At 38.8% G+C, this 17,319-nt stretch overlaps 1 protein-coding gene across 1 annotated transcript in view; it reads right to left on the reverse strand.

Moving 5' to 3' along the window:
• Positions 1–17,319, reverse strand: part of UMAD1 (UBAP1-MVB12-associated (UMA) domain containing 1) — a 220,392-nt gene that overhangs the window by 181,173 nt on the left and 21,900 nt on the right. The window contains exon 2 of the mRNA XM_015066561.3: positions 17,197–17,287. Within this exon, the coding sequence (XP_014922047.1) occupies positions 17,197–17,278 (82 nt within the window). The 5' untranslated portion in view covers positions 17,279–17,287. The remainder of the gene's footprint in view (positions 1–17,196; positions 17,288–17,319) is intronic.

Here is a 17,319-nt window from a genome sequence, read left to right on the forward strand (position 1 = left end):
ACTCAAATAAAAAGTTCCTTAACTTCTTTCCCCAAGATATATTTTCCTCCTAGAAATGCTATAAATTATTAAGTTATTGCAAGATGAATGAAAAGTTTAGGATGAGATTTTCTTGTATTATTATAACTCTAGCCTTAAATCTACCAAAATAATATATATAATTACTAATATAAATATTTTAAGAGAAGCTAACAGTATTTATATCTACTCAATAAATGTTCAGTGAACTGAATTATATCCTGAAAACAGGAAGCACAATGAAATTTCAGTAGTAAAGTAAAATGCACATCTACTTTTGGGAGAACTATGGGAGAATCGGGATTCAGAGGCCTATCTCTTTGGGGCTCCTTTAGACTTTGGGTTTAGATAAGTACTATATGGTCATTACAATAAATAGAACTGATCAAATTGGGTACATATAAGTAATAAAAAGGAGAAAAAATTAAATCACCTGAATTCATAAGGTCCATAGGTAAATAAATGTTTTTCCTTCCAGAGATTTTTAGCATATAAAATATGTATAAGAGAAAGGTTCATGCTATACAATGGGATATTACTCAGCCATAAAAAAAGAATGAAATCTTGCCATTTGCAATGACATGGAGGGAGCTCAAGAGAATAAGCCAAGCAAAATACGTCAGAGAAAGACCTGTATGATTTCAATGATACGTGGGATTTAAGAAACAAATGAGCAGAGAGAGAGAGAGAAACCAAGAAACAGACAAGTATAGAGAACAAACTGATGGTTACCAGAGGGGAGGTGGGGGGAGGGCTGATGGGGAAAATAGGTGACAGGGGCTAAGGAGTGGACTTGTTGCAATGAGTACTGGGTGGTGTATAGAAGTGTCAAATCACGATTTTGTATATCTGAAACTAATATAACACTATATATTAACTACACCAGAATGAATAAAAGCTTAAAGGTTTGTGCTAAACATACCATCCTATAAACTGCATCTGTTTATGTTTTCATGACAAACTACCAAAAGTGGAATTTCTAAGGCAGAAGGTCTACTTCTTTAAAGCTTCTGATACAAACTGTCAATTTTTCTCCCAGGAGGAGTATGTAAATATAAATTCCCACCAGCTGGAGGCAGGCTGGTACACACAGCACTCAATTCATTTGCTGGTTTCTCTTACACTTTCACCCAGAGTAACTCTTCTCTCTTGGGAAGTCTTTTTGCTCCTGTTGCTACCACCTCAGGAGTACATTTAAAAAATTTCAATTTCTGGGGTGCCTGGGTGGTTCAGTCCGTTGAATGCCCGACTTCGGCTCAGGTCAGGATCTCGTGGTTCGTTGAGTTTGAGCCCCACGTCGTGTTCACTGCTGTCAGACTGTCAGCGCAAAGCCTTCTTCAGATCTTCTACCTCCCCCGTCACTGCCCCTCCCCCACTTGCACTCTCCCCTAAATAATTAAATTTTTTTAAACATTTTCAATTTCCAGCATCACTGCTACCAACACCAAAGTTATCGCTGTGGCTGCCTATGTTGTTTCGCTGATGGGAACTCTGCCTCCCCATTTGCCTCCATTACCATCAGTCCCTCCTCTATCTGCAGACCACCTGTTTTCCAGAATGAAGAAAGATGGTGATGTGTGTGCCTGAAGTACAAGAACAGGGAACAGAGTACTCTGCTTCCTTCTCTGGATGGAACCCCAGTGGTAGAGAGGGGTAACTGTGACATCCTAGGTGTTTGAGATGTAAGGCTCAACACACTGTACCATGTGCAGATTAGTTGGTTCCTTCCTAGTCTGACTGTAGCCCAGACTCTGCCATTAAGCTACCTGTCACCCTTAGGTTTTAGCATGGTTATAAAATGTTTCCCTAAATATTTAATAAAAGATTTGTCAGGGATACACGGGGTCTACTAGCTAGATAAAATTTTTAAAAAACCTTCATACTGACTTTTGTTTCACAGTTGGTACACTGATTTCTTGCCCTCTTGAAGAAGAGCTCAATGTATCAGAACATGCTTTACTACCATCGATTTATTCCAACAAAGATAAGAATAAATTGAGGGATTTGTGAATCTCTTTAAATACATAAATCAAAAAAAGTATTACTGAAATGTTAAGCTATTAAAAACAAACCAAAACTTTGGAGATAAAAATCTAATTTCCTCTCTCATTTACTAGATGAGTAATCTGTGTCCCAGTAAAGTGATTTGAACTGTGTAAGATAAAAACTGCCATTTTCTTTGAAATGTAATCTCGGGGTGCCTGGGTGGTTCAGTCAGTTAAGCATCAGACTTCGGCTCAGGTCATAACATCTCAGTTCACGAGTTCAAGACCCGCGTCAGGCTCTGTGCTGACAGCTCAGAGCCTGGAGCCTGCTTTGGATTCTGTGTCTCCCTCTCTCTCTGCCCCTCCCCGGCTCACCCTGTCTCTCTCTGTCTCAAAAATAAATAAGCTTTGAAATGTAATCTCTTCTCACAGTGAATGTCATGAAGCCTCTGAAAGTCAAAATGCTCTTTGCGGGGGCGCCTGGGTGGCTCAGTCAGTTAAGTGACTTGATTTGGGCTCATATGGTTCAAGCTCCAAGTTGGGACTCAGCATGGAGACTGCTGGGGATTTTCTCTCTCTTTCTCTCTCTCTTTCTGCCTCTCCCCCACTCACACTCTCACTCTAAAATAAATACATATGTTTAAAAAATGCTCTTTGCACAACATTATGAAATACTGATACTTAAAATTCTATCACACAAACTACAGTTTCAGACAAAATTTTATGTTTATTCTAAGTTTAAATTGCTATTAATATTCAATTTATTTTATTTTATAGGTTATCAAATAAAACATAAAACCATGACTATGACTAACAAATGTTCAAACAGCAAGGCAATCACAGAAGTAAATATAATTGTCTGTTTGCAAGTTATTCCTCTAATTACCATTTGCTCCTATTCATACATGTTAATGGCCTAATACCTGCTTGTAAAATTAATGCTGGTTTTCTCTAGAAGTTAAGGAAATTTTCAGAATGAAAACTTTAAATTCCATCAGGTTATTTTTTCCTACAAACTGTAAAAAGACCACCATTATTCAATTTTGTCTGTGTAACATCCCTGCCCTGTTCCAGGAAGGTGCACACAGAACACAACTTGAGAAATATGGGTTTGTACCATACTGAGCCCTATGCGCTTCAAGGTCCTGTAAACTTGGAGACCTAAAGAAGCTGAAAGAAAATGCATTCTTTCAGGGAATAGAAAACATTTAAGTCTATCTGAACTGAGAATATTAAAATATACTTAGATTCATTAGCATATTTTAGTAACAGGTAGAAATCACAATTGAATTTTTGTGGTGGTAAATTTAAACCACCTTTGGCAATACAAAGATGCCCACAGGCTGGAAAGGCATTTCTGTCTTACCAGGAAGGGAATCCTTTTACTCTAATTGGTTCATACAGTAATTTGGTATTTTATCTGAAATAGCTTCTATACTATATTTACCTTCCTTTCTCTCCTTAGCAAACAAAAGAATTTACATAAAGTACTTTGAATATATAACTCTCAATCAGGAAATATTTACATATAAGGCTGTTTAGAATTATCCCTAAAATCTCCTTCAACAGCTAGTAATTTTATATGGCATCATTCCCACCCTTCAACAGCAGAATGTAATAAATTGTAGCTGGATTTATAATTAAAAAATGCAAATGTTTAAAAATAAGATTAACTTTAAAAACTCTTTTTAAAAATTTGACACACTGAGCATGATTGACATGCAGTTCAAGTATAAATATAACATATAATTGGTTTTAAACTTTAAATAGTGACTTTAAAACTATAAATTTGGGATGATAAAAAGAAACATATACATTTCAATTTTTCCCCCAAATTTCCACATTTAAAAAAAGGATGACAATTTCATTTATCGCCTTCAGCATTTTTGGAAATGGTATGTTTCTAAATATATAACACATGAAGATATGTGAGTCACATAGGTGAGCTGCTTTAAGACTGTATTAAGTGTAAGAACATATCATTAGCAGGATTGCTGACTTTGTAAAATTCTTGGTCCAGATTCGCACAGGTATCTCCTGCTTAATATCAGTAATCCATTCCTGAGAATTGGATTTGTAAGAAAATGCATCAGGGATCCCATTTCCTATTACTCTGGGTGGGAAAAATTATAATGTATTGCACATCAATCTGAACTTCCAAACCAGGGACACCTGGCTGGTTCAATCAGAAGAGCATGCAACTCTTGATCTGGGAGTCACAGGTTCAAGCCCCACACTGGGTGTAGAGATTACTTAAATAAATAAAACTTGGAAAAAAATGATAATCTTATTAAAAGAAATAAAAATAAACCTACCAACCAATTTCTTCAAATATAACTAAGATATGGTAAATTGCCTACACATAAGTAGCAAACTATTATGTTAGTATGTTAAACTTGCTTCCTGATCACCAAATGGTTAATATGATTGTTCACCAATATGATTGTTGCTTTGTAGCACCAACAGAGCCCTCCCTAGGCACCAGCAACATCCAGGATGCACACAGCCTTTCTGATGCCATTAGGGACATCTTTCAAAATGTTTACATGTGACCCTGACAACCTATCCATTTCATTTGCAATGTAATTCAAGGCTATTCCCATACACTGTTTTGTTAAATTGAGTTTTGCAAACTTTTCCTTTATACACATCAAATGAAGAAATATAAATTATATATATATAAACTCTATGAAGTCTGGACATTACAAACATACCTGTCAAACATCAGTCCAGCCATTTTCAGCTGCACATAACAGAAGTGTATCTAAAAGTGGCTTAAACTTTAATGAGGGAATCTACTATCTCACCTAGGAAGAAGTCTAGAGGTTGACAGATCCCAGGCTAGTAAATGTATCAGTTCAAAAATGTCATCATGGACCAAATTGCTTCCTCATTTTATTCTGCCATCTTCAACATGTTATCTCTGTCCCGAGCTACCTTCCCTCAGCACAGGTGGCACCCATGTATGCAACCTCATCAGACATTTCATCCAGATGAAACCGCTGCCAGGGGAAGAGCCTGGAGATCTCTCCAGTAACTGCCTGTGAGCCCCTCAGCCAGCTTTCCTTCGCATCCAATCAGGCAGAAATGTCATAGGTCTCCATTCTGAAACTAACTGCTGGCAAGGTGGATCGGGCCACCCTTACTCGCTTACACACATTAGAACTGACCTCCCAGGGCTAAGAATGAAGCCATTCTCTCCTGAAACACAGGGCCACGAAGAGGAAGTGAATACTCAGAAGTGTGGAAGAAAAGGGAACAAATTTGGAATAGGCAAACCTGTTCTGAATGCTTATTCAGTTTGCATTAATAACTAAAATTAGTATAATTTAAGTCCAGGTGACAGGTGACATAAGTTCAACAAAGATGCATTTTCACTGGAAAAACACCTTAATAGAAGACATTGCCAAGTTTTCTAACCAAATACTAAATGATCTAGAAGTCATTCCAAAACCTGTTGACAATATGTAGATTGCAGATAAATTTTATAGAAGTCACTGTGCTATTAGGGAAGATACACGGCAGACAAGATGTCTGTAAGGAGGTTATAATACAAGTGGTAAAATTCAGAAAAGTGCAAGTTTAAATAACATTACAAAACAATGATATAGGAGGTACTAAAAGATACTATGTGATTAAGGAGCAAATAAATGATGAGAAAAGGTGTACTATGAGATGAAGGACAAGCTATCCAGAAACAGTAGAGACCTCGAGACAGAATTTCATCTGAGATCTGGAGACTGAACAGGATACAAAGTGAAACAGGCTGGGCATTCTGCATAAGGAAATACAGGCCTGCAGGCCTGGGAGCAGAAAACATCCTAGTTAGAACAGTGAGAGCTCCATGCAAAAGCAAACCAAGAATAAACTATCGTTACTAATTACTAATCAGATGTTTACTACAACTAGTGAAACAGTTCTCCAGTCACAACTTAGGATCTGTTCATCTCTATTATCATTGCCCTGCTTTTAGTTTTTTGAATGAAAAAACTAATTGCAGTATCATGTCCCAAATGCATCAGTGGAAAAGTATACACATTTATTCACACCAGACTGACAAGACAGAGAAACACCAACAAACTAATGAACTGTATGGGACTATGCATATGGTACAAGTCATTCTACCAAACACCTGGTGTCCGACATTATTGTGTGTAATGTTATTTAATTTTTATTTTTGTACGTCTTGCCACTTAGGTTGTAACTTCCTTACAGATATCCCATTATGTATCTTACATTACAGTAATTATTCCCTGATTTTCTTTTAGCTCAAAAGTCATTCTATTTTCTGAAGCCAAACTAGTAAAAGTGGCCAATGAGATATGATGCATCTCTGACAATGACTATGCTACTTCTGACATTAAAATAAAAATAACCTGGGGAGTCTGGGCTAAGTCTCAGTCAGTTAAGAGTCAGACCTCGGTTCAGGTTGATCTCCTGGTTTGTGGGTTCGAGACCTGCATCGGGCTCTGTGCTGACAACTCAGGGCCTGGAGCCTGCTTTGGATTCTGTGTCTCCTTCTCTCTCTGCCCCTCCCCTGCTTGCACTCTGTGTCTCTCTCTCTCTCAAAAATAAATAAACATTAAAGAAAGAAAATAAAAATAAAAATACCCTAAGATCACACAACCCAAGGGGCTTGTAAACATGGGTATACATAGCAACATCTACAAAAGAGATTCTTTAACCTTTGAAGGGTCACAGACCTTTGAGATTCTGACGAAATGCAAAGACCCTTCTCAGAAAAATGTAAATACAAAATTTTGCCTATAAGTTCAGGAGGTTTACAGACCACTCTGCTCAGCCCCCTAAAGTCATCATGGCTAAGAACCCCTAACATAGGGAGACCAACAGACAATGGCTGGTTATCATAGTTATCAACTCTTTCAACCAATCCATCAACAAACTATTTTAAGGGTTACAGTTTTCCTCTGGTGCTGCCAAGCTTATTTTCGCCTTGTACATCAGGAAATAATAGATGCCAGAAATAAAAATAAATCATTCCATAAGTTGAGAACTCAGTTATGTGACTTAGAATACTGAAAATTTTCAGAACAATGACTCCTTTAAGTCACTAACACTATAACATAAGGCTTTAGTATACTTAATACTTCTCATTAAAAATACAATTAATGTATGTACGTGTTTGTATGTATATATAAAATACATGTAAAATTAATCATAAAAGTATGACTTTCTAATGAAAATAACGATTGTAAGATATTGATCAGTTTATAACCTAACTGATGACCACAGTGTAGCAGAAATTTTTTAAAATTCCAGTATAGTTGACATACAGTACTGTATTAGTTTCAAGTATACAATATACTGATTCAAAAAATTCCATATATTACTCAGGTCATCAAGTGTACTCTTAATCCGCTTTCTGTACTTCAGCCATCTCCCCACCCACCTTCCCTCTGGCAATCATCACTTTGTCCTCTACAATTAAGAGTCGGAGTTTTCTTTCTTTCTTTCTTTCTTTCTTTCTTTCTTTCTTTCTTTCTTTCTTTCTTTCTTTCAAGTTTATTTATTTTAAGAGACAGTGCAAGTGGAGAAGAAGCAGAGAGAGAGGGAGAGAATCCCAAGCAGGTGCCATGCTGTCACCATGGGGTTCATCAGGCGGCTCAATCCCACAAACTGTGAGATCATGACCTAGAGTCAGATGCTCTAACCAACTGTGCCACTCAGGTACCCCAATTTGCTTTGTTTCTGAAATTCCACATGAATGAGATCATATAGTGTTAGTTGTCTTTCTCTGACTTATTTCACTTAGCATTACACTCTCTACATCCATCCACATGTTGCAAATGGCAAGATTCGTTTTTACAGCTGAATAATATTCCATTGTGTGTGTGCATACACATTCCCTTTTTTATCAATGGATACTTGGGCTGCATCCATAATTTGCATATTGTAAATAATGCTGCAGTAACCATAGGGGAATATATATCCCTTCGAATTAGTGCTCTCGTACTCTCTGGATAAATACCCAGTGGTGGAATTATTGAATCAAATGGTAATTCTATTTTTGATTTTTTGTGGAAAACCTCCATATTGTTTTCCACAGTGGCTGCACCAGTTTGCATTCCCACCACCGGTGCATAAGGGTTCCTTTTCCTCCACATCCTTGCCAACACTTGTTATTTCTTGTCTTTTTTATTTTAGCCATTCTGACCCCTTATTTTTAGGAGCATCTTTTTATGTGTCTGTTGGCCATGTGTATGTCTTCTTTGGAAAAAATGTCTATTTAAGTCCTCTGTCCATTTTTTAATTGGATTATTTGGGTTTTTTTGGTAAGTTCTTTATATGTTTTGAATATTAACCCCTTACCAGATATCTCATTTGGAAACATTTTCTCCCATTCATTAGTTTGCCGTTTTATTTTGGTGTAGTCCTAACAGTTTATTTTCGCTTTTGTTTCCCTTGCCTCAGGAGACATCTAGAAAGATGTTTCTACAGCCGATGTCAGAGAAATTACTTCCTATGTTCTCTTCCAGAAGTTTTATAGTTTCAGGTATCACATTTAGGTCTTTGATTTATTTTGAGTTCATTTCTGTGTATGGTATCAGAAAGTGGTTCAGTTTCATTCTTTTGCATGTAGCTGTCCAGTTTTCCCAGCATCATTTGTCTTTTCCCCCATTGTATATTCTTGTCTCTTTTGTCATAGAAATGCCACGTGCATTGCTTTTTTAAATGCGGATTCTTGGGCTATGGCTCCAAAGATTGTGTTTCACTAAGTATGGGTCAGGCCCAGGAATCTGTAGCATTTTTAACAAAGAGCAGAGCACCTGCGACAGACAAAGTCCTCAAGCATGTTGACTTAGTGATCACTACAATAAGACTCCATCACACAAATTTAAGAGGTTTCACTTGTGGCTTAGTTTATTTGATAACGCTATTCTGAGATAACACCATAATTCTGTCATGATATAATAAAGGAAGAAGATACATTTTTCAGAAATTCACATTTATGAAGATTAATGTGTAATCCTAAGTAAGAACCCTCTCCTTCATAATAGGCTTTGGTCACATTCAAAGGGAAAAAACTGACGCCGAGTACGATAACCGCTAAAACACAAAAGAATACTGTCTTATTATTAAGATTGCCAGAAAGACAATATTTAGGTCTTCCAACCCCATCTGAATTATTACCAGTATGAAGTGCAATGTTCACACTGTACATTCTACTTCGATTCTCATCCTTGTACTTTATGTCCTTAGCAGGATGAAATAAAAATAAACTTTTAAGTTAAAATATAAAAGTACTCATCACAATTTTTCAGTTAGTCTCAAATGTGGAAGATATAGCACTAGGAAAGCCTGGAAGGAAACACGAGAGGAAACTGATTTACGGAATATGGTGTGCACACTTACATTTTCTCCCTACTGGTATCGTACTAAGTGCCCTCCAGGAAACAGCACCATAGTAATAAAGCAGGCAATGAGCCCCGAATAGCTATACTAAAAATATGACTACCTGAAGTGTTTAGTTCAAAGAAAAAGTACCTTGGAGTTGCTCTGGTGAGTGTATAGGTGTTAATCTGTCAAACAGATGTACCTTATGGCTGAAGACAAAAAGAGTTAGAGGCCACCTGGAATTGACATTTGTATAATTAAGTTAATAAAACGCTTCCCAATTGTTTCACTGATTAAAAAAAAAAATTAAGGTTCCAGATATATTGCTTCAAGAAACTCAAAGCTTTCTGTTTCTTTATCTATTTGATGTTTGAAAGGAAGTGTGTTTAACCCAGACTTTGTGGTTTTATTTGCTTTTTGTTTGTTTGTTTATGGCTCAAGTACGGTGGAAGAGAAGCTGTAACTCTATATTTTTATGAGGTCTTTTTCAAAGTGTTTCATGGCATACAATTACTAAATTACAGAGAGTGAACTGCAGTGGTTCTCAGCCCTGCGTGTATGCTGGAACTGTCTGGGAAACTCTAAAAAAAAAAAAACAAAACCTCATGTCTGGGCCAAACCTCAGGCCTATCTAACCAGAATGCAGGGATTCTGGAGGCCCCAGCACCAGTATATTTTCAAAGTGCCCCCTGATGCACAGGAGGGTCAGCATGGAGTTAGAGAGACAGGTCATCCAATTGACATTGCTGAGCCCGAGTATGTGAATGACTTTCTCTCAATTAATTGTAATGAAACAGAGGGCTCAGTTCTGCTTCTCAGTATGGTCAACTCCTCTCCTTTGCCCTAAAAAGTTCCTTCTAATCTGCGCAGTCAAGGAGACAAGGCGGGGCAGTACACCCCACACAGGATAGCCTTGCCTGAACACTTTCAGCTCTCAAGTGCCACCAGATGAACAGATGAACCAGAATTAGGAACCAGGGAATGTGACAATTCTGTCAATTCTACCACTAGACACACAGAGTTGTGTGTAATCTGAGTTTTTCTGGATATCATGATACATGGGTAAAGAGGTATTAATATGATCAGTTGCTTTTTTAATCCATGAACACTTTTTTTTTTAAGATTTGGTATACTTCTGTTTGAAGAACAGAGAATAAAAATAGGAAGCACACTCTAAAACTCTGTTTAGTTTTTGTCTTTGTTGTTTTAATTAAAGCCTTCAGGCCTAGACAAAGCAAAGTGACTTACTGTCCCTCATTCCTTGGAATGTAAATTTTTATCGTACACAGCTATATTTCCACTTTTGAATAAAGGAAGGAACACTGAGGCAAAGAGATCATCTAAACATTCCATATAAAAACGGAATAGTTTAGCTTTAGCATGTATGCATGGTTTGAATGATTCTGAGAATGAGGAATTCAGTAGGGGTCAATCTTAAAAATAACCCACATGTTTCAAATTCTGATTTATCATTTCAACTGGAAAACACTAGGTGAGACTCAGTTACACATTGCAATATCAATATTGAAAGGATGAAATCCAAGCTGCTAAATTACTAAACTCTGATCCTCAATTCAGTTTTACAAAATAATTAGTTTAAAGGAGACCACAGGTCCTTATGCCCTACTTTCAGAAGCACCTGCATATGCTGAATGTCAGTTGTACTATAACCCAATTTCTTCAATCTCCATGGTAGTATTTGCCCCGTTTCATTCTGCCTGCTCCAAAGTTCTACACAATACTGGTCAACAATGTTAGTGAACATAACAACAATAATCTAAATTATTCCTTTTCATTTCCGATTCCGTGGGTTTTTTTTTAAATTGCTGTTCTTTTTCCTTCTTTTTGCTATAACATAATAAGCCAATTCATGCCTTTGTCTTAGTTTCAGAAGGAATTATATGCCAACATCTAGGCAACAGATACCCTTTTCCTTAATTTAAAATAACTATGAGGTTGCACACTACAGTAGTAAATTTGTAATCAACTTAAAGATAATGCCTTAAAATTACAATTAAACATGTCATAACACAAGAAAACCCTGGTAATTACAAATAGTACCACGCTTGCTAGGGTTTTAAACAGTAGTATAAACTAAGAAAAATCGCCACCCAGTGATGCAAATGAAAACTGCAATTTGTTTTTGTGTAAAATGAGTACCCTGGAGGATTACTTCAACTTCATTACTGAATGAACGAATAGCTATTACCTTCTTATGTGAATAGGAACTGGTTACAAGGGAAAGGATGTTTTTCTACGAGGCTTTTTTCTCCCCTTTTTCTTATTCAGCACACTCGACATTTTACAAAGGCTAAACGCTTTGGAAACCTTAACAGGGAGAAAGCTTTCTTTCTGTCCAAAAGTGAGCTAATTGTATACGAACAACCCAGATATTCCTATTATCAACAAAGTGCCTAGGCTCTGCTTGGACCCAAAATTTCAAGTCATGGGGTATTGACTTCAGCAATGCCATCTAGTAATTGTCACCTGAAACCTATTTGTGTTAAGCAGGAAGGCCTTCCCAGGGTAAAAGGTCCTCTCAAGTGGGAAAAGAGAGATAATTTACACCTCTAACAACATAATTTACTCTGACCGTTTTAGAAAAATGTATAAAGACTACATACAATGATAATCTAAAAAATTCTGTAGACTCCATATTGGTAAGTTGTTGCCATAAATATAACTGTTTCTCAGTCTTCACTTAGTCTTATCACTTCCCAAATACAACAAAACCCATCGTATATATTTATTTTCCTGCAATGTGTCTACTGCACATGAGGACCAAGAAATAACCAAAATATGTGTGTGCCAAATCTGAAACATGTTAATAACAGCATTTCATATCTACCATTTGACCTATTTGACGTTTTCCAAAATATTTCACACAGTATGCACTGAAACTAAAGTAGGTATTACATTTGTCAGTGTATAATCGCATGATAAAAAAGCGCAACTTAGTGGAACAAATCGGCTTAAAAAAAAAAGAGGTTGCCACTCCTTTTTTTTTTTTTTTTTTTTTTTTTTGAGAGAGCGCCAGTGCATGAGGTAGGGGCAAAGGAAGAGGGAGAGAAAGAATCTTAAGCAGGCCCTGTGCCCAGCACAGAGCCTGGTAAGGGGACCCAATGTCGTGACTGTGAGATCATGACCTGAGCCAATCAAGAGTTGGATACTTAACCCACTTACCCAACTGAGCCACCTAGGTGCCCCTCACCACTCTGTTTTTTGTTTTGTTTTGTTTTTTAATGTTTATTTATTCTTGAGAGATAGAGACAGCATGAGCAGGGGAGAGACAGAGAGACAAGGAGACACAGAATCTGAAGTAGGCTCCAAGCTCTGAGCTGTCAGCACAGAGCCCAACGTGGAGCTCGAACCCACAAACTGTGAGATCATGACCCGAGCCGAAGTCGGATGCTCAACCAACTGAACCACCCAGATGCCCCTCACCACTCTGTTTTTAAAGACAACCTACTAGGGGCACCTGAGTGGCTCAGTCGGTTAAGAGTCCAGCTTTGGCCCAGGTCATGATCTCACAGTCTGTAAGTTCAAGCCCCACATCACGCACTCTGCTGTCAGCATGGAGCCTGCTTCAGACCCTCTATCCCCTTCTCTCCCTCTGCCCCTTCCCTACTTATGTGCTTTCTCTCTCTCTCAAAAATAATAAATAAAAAAAAAATTTTAGCAAAGACAACCTACTGTATTCCTAATAATCTGTCCTAACCTTTACCAGTCAAATCAACTAGGTCCCTAACTGCTGATGTATTTTTTTATTAACTGCATAATGTATACCATCCTCCAACCTCAACCTCATTAAAGAGACTACAGTTTTATGCAATATTTTAAATAGTTTAAAGTGAAAAGTTTGGGGTAGCAAAATTAGCCAAATTTTATGATATACCAACCCTCTTTTACTTAAAAAGCAAAAACAAAGATGGGGCACCGGGTTAGCTCAGTCAGTTAAGCATTCGACTTTGACTCGGGTCGTGATCTCGTAGTTCGTAATTTCGAGCACCACGTCAGGCTCTGGGCTCACAGCTGGGAGCCTGGAGTCTGCTTCAGATTCCGTGTCTCCCTCTCTATCTCTGCTCCTCCCACACACACACCATCTCTCTCTCTCAAAAATAAACAAACATTAAAAAAAAAGCAAAAACAAAGAAACAGAACACTTTCTCTTTGAAACACGAAGGAATACAATGTAAAAAAATTTTTAAAGAGCTTAAAACGTCATTAATGTCTTAAAATTTAAAATGATAATATGACATAAAAAAAAAAATGGATAGCTTGGTGGTTAAGAGGATTAGGTTCTAAAGTAAGGTTGCCTGGACTAATCCCAGATCTGCTCTACGTTAGCTGGAAGAACCCAGAAAAGTTCAGTCCTCACCTGTATGTGGATATAATACTATCATTTCATCCAGAGACTTGTTCTAAGTATTTTATACATATTAACCCATTAATCCTCTCAATAACCCTATGGGGTTCATACCGGTATCACGCTCATTTTCTCAACACCCTCTCACCTCCAGAAGTTATATAACTTGCCCCAAACAGCGGAGGGTGGCAAATATACCACCCCAAAATATGGTGCTTCAGCATAAGGATTATTTTAAGCTAAAGGCACTTGAAAAATAGCAGGTGCAAGGAGGGCGCTCTGACCTCTCCTTTCCTTCCCGAAAGCAGGAGATAAAGCCCCCCTCTAGAAGATGCCAGGAGGAAAGAAGCATTCTTATCACCAGAGGTGGAGAGTCAAGGCCAAGAGAACTCTGTACAAACAGACCCTGTTAAAATAACTCTTATCTTCCTTGAGTCTCCCCACACAATCTACTTTTCCACAGTGGCCTCTTTGTTCAACCTGGTACATGAGCACATGGGTTTTGCCATTTCTTTAGGTCTTCATTTTCTTGGGGGGGGGGGGGGGCTCCTGTGTACACATAAAAGCCTGTATGCTTCTCTCCTGTTCATCTGCCCTTTGTGTATTTACGTCTCAGGCTCAGGCGCAGACCCTGAGAGGAGAGAGGAGAATTTCTGCCTCCCCTGTAATGGAGACTCTGGCAAACTGTAGAGCCAGGATACAGAGCCAACAAGTCTGGCTCGAGTCAGGATCTCATCTGCCCTTCACTGCAGTGTCTCTGAGGTGTTCCTGAGAAAGAAGGGAGGTGGTGTGATCAATGAGAAGAGAAAGAAGACACAGGAAGAGAGAGCCAAGGCTGATGCTGGCTGACATCCTCACAACTTCAGGAGAGTAACTAAGCTCACAAGATAGTAGGCACGCAGGGATTTTTCATGGAGGGTGGTGAAGGGGTAGAGCTTTGCACCTAGAGACGGGCTCAGCACTCATGGACACTGAAGGAGAAGAAAGCCGCAGCAGACATCTAGGGGACTCGTCTGGCTTGGGTCATTTGAAAGACGGTGACCACCAGCTGACTTCAAATTACATCACTGTCCTGGAACGATGACGGAAGTGATTCCTCACCATGACTGCCAGGGACACTAACGTTACAGGTGAGGTACGGTGCAGGGACAAAACCCACCCAACTCAGTCCAAGATGGTCCTGGGAAAGCACCCTCCAAACACAGCATGTCAGCTTTTGGGAAAGTGCCCCCTCAGAGCTTAGGTGTATCAGAGGGAGCAGCTAGAACATGAGAGCAGATGAGGGTAATAAAGTGCTGGAGATTCCCTCACGAATTAGCAAATCTGAAAGTTTCTGTGTCTTCCGAGGCTCGGCTAAAAACTACTTCACAAACCAGCGTCTCTTCTAGAAGAGGAAAGGTCCACAGCAAATAAGCTTCAGCCACTGAGGCAGAAGACACTGGAAACTAGGCCCATGTTGGGCTAGCTACAACTGAAGCACCCATATGCTTTGAGCTACCAGACAGTGGAGATTTTAGAAGGACCAGCAGCAGGGGGTTTTCAGCTGTGGTTAAAACTTACCTCTGAAATGCTGCAATGTCGCAGGCCACACAGCAATTTCAGGTGCTTCACCAGACAGGTGAAGAAGATATATGAAGAGCATTAAAAGTTGCACCTGCTCACAAAGATGTCTGTGTACTACACTCACATCCTTTAAATGACTATTTGATTACAAAAAGAGTAATGTTGATTTCTAAACATGATACAAGAGAAAACAGCAAAGCTCTCTGCACATGTGTTAAGACTACAGAGAAACACAGAACAGAGTTTGGAAAACCAGGCTTTGTTGAAGCACATTTCTGAGAGAAGAGTTTTGTGTGAAATGCTTAAAGAAGAAGACCAGAGGCATCCCTGAGGTTTAGTTAGTGAGGCTAATTCAGGAGGTAAGAGGGAAGCAACACTGGCAGCTTTCAAGGAACAGAAGTTGGGACTGATGGGAGCCAGTTCGGACCTGGAAGCTGAGGCATAAATTCTTGATGCGATAAGAAGGGCCAGAGGAGCGGTCATGTGCATGGGACCCCGGTTTATACCCATCAGAGAGTTCCCCAGAAAAACCACTGGCCCTGGTCAAACAATGCCTCACTATTTTGCCTCAGGCACAGGGGATGTGGACAGGACAGAGAGAAAACAATGCTGAGCACCCAAATTATTGCCCCTGTCCTAGGACACAGGCAGCAGATTCAGAAAAACTGCCAGAAGGGAAGGGGAATCTGCCAGCACTGCAGATCCTGGCCTGACAGAACTTGACTGTGTCAAAGATGGGACATTCACAGGTAACATTTAGCCGCAAGAAAAACTGTAATCTGGACTTCCAGAGATTAAGGCCTAGAAATGGAAGAGGGCCAGATGGGTGAAACGCTCGTGTCCTTTCTGTGAGAGACCAGATCCTAAAGAGAAGGGCTGAAGAGGCAGAGACCTACCCACCCAAACTTGTAAGTGTGGAGAAAGAGGCATGGCATGAACCCAGCTCTGAGAGGGCCGAAGCTGAAAATTCAAGATCACCTTTAAATCCAAGGCACCAACCTCCACTTTTCAAGACATGTGAAGCATTTGTCCATGGAAGGGGACCCTGGTCTGACTGGGCTAAGATAGAGATCCTAAGAGGAAGGAAACCAGAATCTGGAAAGAGAGATACCTGAGAAACATCCCAGGGAGCAAATACCCTATGAGTTCATGCAACTCCTCTCAGGGAAAAAGCAGAATTTGGCGGGAGGAAGTCCAGAGTGGGAGAGGATGTGAGTTACGTGGGAACACTGGGTTTTAGCTCATCACCCCTGGGGACAGAACTTCTGGGAAGAACTATACAAAGACTGCAAGTCTCTTCCTCAGGGGAAAGACACACGACACACGAAGGAAATGTTATTTTTCAGAATTCGCCTTGGAAAGAGCATAGTATTTGTTTGAAAGAAATTTTTTTAAAGCCTCCAAAATAGTAATAACTGCAGGTATCAATTTTATAATAGAAAATAAACCAATCTTAACAAACATTTAGGAGACACTATGTAACATATTTCGATTTAAAAAGTATACTTCATTCAGTAAATGATTTATTGGATGCCTAATTTAATTTCAGATGCTAATTTAAGAGGCGAGGTTTGCTGCTATTTATAAAACAGAACTTGACTTTATCAAGGATCCTTCAAGACTTTTGGTTTTTTGCAACTAAAAAGGTTGACCAGCTTATCAGATAGAAAAAAAAGAGACGATTTTTACACATATAATTTGAAGGATGCAGCCAAAGTAATATATAAGAAGAGTGTGACTTGACAAAAATATTCTAAGTGACTGGGGAGCTTTATTTTTATAGATTTCATATACATAAATTAATTCAGGTATTAGTGAGAATTAAAAATCAATCACATAATTTTAAAGTAAACTTTTAAAGGAACAATAACTCATCCAATTATGATTTTGTTTCTGTAAAAGGCTCACCTAAAAGGACAAATCCATCGGCTTCTGTCTCTGGTACTGTGGGCTTTTTAGATTCCGGAGACTTTCTGAAGAAGTGAAACATTGCTGCTATCTGAAACAGAAACACCACGCAATGTCAGATTC

Source organism: Acinonyx jubatus, chromosome A2 (assembly GCF_027475565.1).
Source record: "Acinonyx jubatus isolate Ajub_Pintada_27869175 chromosome A2, VMU_Ajub_asm_v1.0, whole genome shotgun sequence".
NCBI classification, from domain to species: Eukaryota; Metazoa; Chordata; class Mammalia; order Carnivora; family Felidae; genus Acinonyx; species Acinonyx jubatus.